The following is a 4030-nucleotide window of genomic DNA, read 5'->3' on the forward strand; positions in this document are numbered from 1 at the left end:
AACTTGCACTCACAAAATATATAATTAGTAAATCACCAAAGCGAATGGTAACGTACGTGGAAAAGAACTGTATTTATAACAAAGTATGTGGCCAAAGATTTGTTTTTGGTATGTCGCTTTTTTGAAATATCACCAAAAATATCGAATTTTGGAAAGACGTCCCAAAATTTAAAACAAACATGAACCTTCCAAAATAAATACATATGCGCACTCGGCGGCCTAGTCACTACCTACCACTGTGGTTTAGGGTAACTCGTCGCTTCACCTCTCCAGTTTGCCCATACCACATCCCTTAACTAACCTTATCGTAGATACTTTTGAGATCATCGTAAGCAACCCATTCTGTTGTTGAATAGGCATAGACGACCTGACGGACAGGATCATAAGAAGTCTTGAATCCACTATTAAGCTTTTCACAAACCTGTAGATATAATATGAAATAGGTTGGGTAAATAATATCATATTTCCGATTTTATGAATAGTTCTCAAACAGTTATGCACTGATATGTAAAGAAATGGGTGTAGGCTATCATATCAGAAGGTGTAAGGGAATTGGCTGGGTGATGTTTTGGGTGTGTGAATATGTGGGGGAGATGAGTGGAGTGTTGTCTTGATGTAATGGGTGTGGGATATCATAGGTGAGGCATGAGTTGGGTGTATCCTGTGTATAGCATTATCTTGTATACATATTCAAGCATACCAAGTTTGAATGAATACGTGCTATAGCGTTAGCGATATAGCGTTTACTTATCTATAAACTGTTTCTTTACCTCGTAATAAGACCAGGCTCCCTCTGTTCCGGTATAGTAAGCTGACGATCCAGGCCCTGATGCCGGTGCATTGATTCCATTCTGGTTGGAGTCAACTAGAGTAAATGTATGCCCATAAGCCCCTAAACCGAGGACGAGTTTATCTTTTGGGCAGCCTCGCTTAAGCCACTCATTTGCAGCCCATTCCTATGAATAATTATAAATTTAAATAATCTTTCATGTTCTATTCTATGCTGTGATCAGGTAGTAATAGGTGGGAATCGTAACATCGTAAATTGGGACTTTATTGACTCGCTCGGGAACAAAACCGAATAATTCTCGCCTATTACGAGCTGATCATAATATAATTCCTACAAGTCTATTTTAGTAGTAATTGTTGGCTATTTTGGGATACTATAAAAGATATTAAAAATAATTAAAAAAATAAATACGCAATAAGTCGGAAGCTTGAATACAATATAAACCGAGGGCACCACGTTTGTGCCATTCATTTGCAGCCCATTCCTATAAACATGATAAATAATGATGCTTTAAAATGTCATCATATTTCCTTATAAAAAGAATTGGTTTAGCTACGGTAAGTGAGTGATATCCAGAGGATATCTAACAGGTATAGGCAAGAGCGAACCCTCCTTTAAAAAAAAAAAAGAAACACATTTCCGACTTTAAGGCCCTCTGTCTCAGCCCATAATGGCCCACAGAGTTCTATTTGCCGAAAAAAGAATTTGAGTGCTCAAAACGCACCGGAAGTTTTCATTGAAATGGAAAAAAAGATTATATAAACAAAGAATCGAATTCGTTTCTTTTTTTTCTAATTTGATACATACCACAGTAAAACGTTGTACATCTACTGTATCCTCCGGACTTGGTCTAGTGGTTGTATGATGAAAGGTCATATTAGGCTCAATGATAGGATAAAAGCTAAAATGCTCAAATGCCCCTCTTAAGTCGTAGGTCATTAAATTGATGAAGTCAAGTGATCTGAAAATTATAATTAATTATCACATTTTAACTTATTGAATGTATGCAATTTTTTTTTTAAAGACAAATTCTTATGTTGGCAAATTAAGTAGTCAAATGCTATAATTCTGTTCCAACAAGTTTGTATTTTTATGGTGTGTTTTATTGTTTGTGGCAATAGGCCTAAAAATTACAAGAAAATCACGTACTATTAAATTACTGCATTATGCCAATTAGCAAATTTAAAAAATTGTTCTACGTACTGAGAAATCTGTGGTATTTCATAAGCGGCGTCCATGTTGCCTAAACCAGTAGCTACCGCAGCAGTAAGCAGCAACCGGGGGTTTCCAGTTGCAACAGCGTCTGCCTCATAGGCGGCACGAAGTTCCTGAAAATGTCCGAATTATTTTAAATTTCAATTATTGCAATATATTCCAACTTGTATTAAAGGATCTGAAATGAGCGTTTAGAGCGTTTCGACAGTATTTTTATGGGACATGAGAGCACCACAGACGTATCGAATTGCATTCTGAATACGAATAATGTCTTTCTGATATCAAATAATTTTTATTTTTTGAAAATCACGATATAACACAAATTTTATGACAAATTATAAAAATTTGATATTTTTCAAATTTTTGATATATAACAGTCCTCGAAGTAAATTTTATAAATCTAATGATATATTCTTAAAGTGTATGTAGCTGGGAGGAAAAAGCCGACGATCGATTGAAAATTTTGACCTTTCATATTGAAGATATGGATTTTTTCCCAAAAAGACCTAATTTTTTTGGTGTTTGGGGAAAAAATCCATATCTTCAATAAGGTCAACATTTTCAATTGATCGTCGGCATCTCATCCCACCTACATACACGTTAAGTATAAATCATCAGATTTATAAAGTTTACTTCGAGTACTGTTAAATATCAAAAATATCAATTTTTAATGATTTGCCATAAAATGTGTATTACATTGCGAATTAAAAAAATCAAAATTATTTGATATCAGAAGGACATTCTTCGTATTCAGAATGCGATTCGATATGTCTGATGTGCTCTAATGTCCCACAATAAATACTGTCCAAACGTTCATACCCCTTCCCTTAAGGGGGTACTACACCCCTATGGTAAATTTGTGACTATTTTTGCATTTTTCTCAAAAAATAATAACACACTGGTAACAAAAGTTACGTATATTATTGGGGCAAGGAATCCGATTACTACCCTGAAATTTCAGTGACTCAAGACAAGCAGTTCAGTATATATGATAGGAAATGAGGTACATCCTAGCGGTACCTCATTTCTTATCATAAATAACGAACCGCTTGTCTTGGGTCACTGAAATTCCAGTGTAGTAATTGGATTCTTTTGCCCCTATAATATACATAACTTTTGTTACCAGTGTGTTATTAGTTTTTGAGAAAATGCAAAATAGACACAATTTATCGAGGGGTGTGTAGTACCTAAGGATTTCAAAAAGGTAACCTTTGCCAGTTTTCGTACAAGTTATTGATATTCTAGCATTTGTAATTTGTAACACCCTCCTAAACCTTTTGCTTTTGTTCTGACCCCCCGCGGAAGTATTTTCAAAAGTGATGTACATTAGACACGCTATTTCAGATATTTTGCCTTTTTGGATACTCTAAACTATATAGTAGCTTGCATTACCCTCTTACCTTGTTTTTGTGTGGTGGGGAGGGGTGTACGTGGATGATATACACGTTAAAATGCATTATATCATTCATACATAAATTCTAGACAGTTCATTGGTTGATTACCGTTTATCATTTTTACTATCACCCTCTCCGTGTGATAGTCTTTACCATCATGTGCTCTGCCATTGTGCGCCTGCGCAAAGCCGTGCGCTGACTCTTGGACTCGCCGATTTAGTTATGGGGTGGACCCCAAAATGTGCAACATGTTGATGAAAAAATGTATTTCCTACCTTAAATAGTATTTTAGTAATAGAATTTATGCATGAGTGATATAAAACAAATATTAACTGTCTTAAATTCGTGTAATGGTCGAAATATAATCACTCGGTGAAAGATGTATTGTTTCATTCCACTCGCCGTTCCGGCTCGTGGAATGGAACAATCCATCTTTTACCTCGTGATTATATTTCGACCATCACACTCATAGACAGTTAACATTATTTTGTATAATTTCCCACAATAGCTACGGGTATGTAATAAGTTACAGAAACATTTTCTAACATATTGTATTTTTGGTGGGCCACCGGCACACCCTATAGAAGTGTATGTTACCCCCCCAGTGGTGTCAAATGAAGGAGAACAAAGT

At 35.5% G+C, this 4030-nt stretch overlaps 1 protein-coding gene across 1 annotated transcript; it reads right to left on the bottom strand.

The window, feature by feature from the left end:
- Positions 1–292: 292 nt before the first annotated feature.
- LOC140161170 (acidic mammalian chitinase-like) lies at positions 293–3570 on the bottom strand. The gene is made up of 5 exons (XM_072184617.1): positions 3553–3570; positions 1994–2118; positions 1598–1751; positions 771–956; positions 293–421 (listed from the first exon to the last, which is right to left on the bottom strand). Exons 1-5 carry the CDS (start codon positions 3568–3570, stop codon positions 293–295), a joined length of 612 nt encoding a protein of 203 aa, XP_072040718.1.
- Positions 3571–4030: the final 460 nt, after the last annotated feature.

This window comes from Amphiura filiformis, chromosome 1 (genome assembly GCF_039555335.1).
Source record: "Amphiura filiformis chromosome 1, Afil_fr2py, whole genome shotgun sequence".
Lineage (NCBI taxonomy): Eukaryota > Metazoa > Echinodermata > Ophiuroidea > Amphilepidida > Amphiuridae > Amphiura > Amphiura filiformis.

Excerpts from the sequence above, each read along its gene's own strand:
- LOC140161170 (XM_072184617.1), bottom strand. Across the intron at positions 1,752-1,993 it reads GAAATACCACAGATTTCTCA|ATCACTTGACTTCATCAATT; the intron begins GTACGTAGAACA and ends TATAATTTTCAG. Across the intron at positions 957-1,597 it reads ATGTACAACGTTTTACTGTG|GAATGGGCTGCAAATGAGTG; the intron begins GTATGTATCAAA and ends AATTATTCATAG.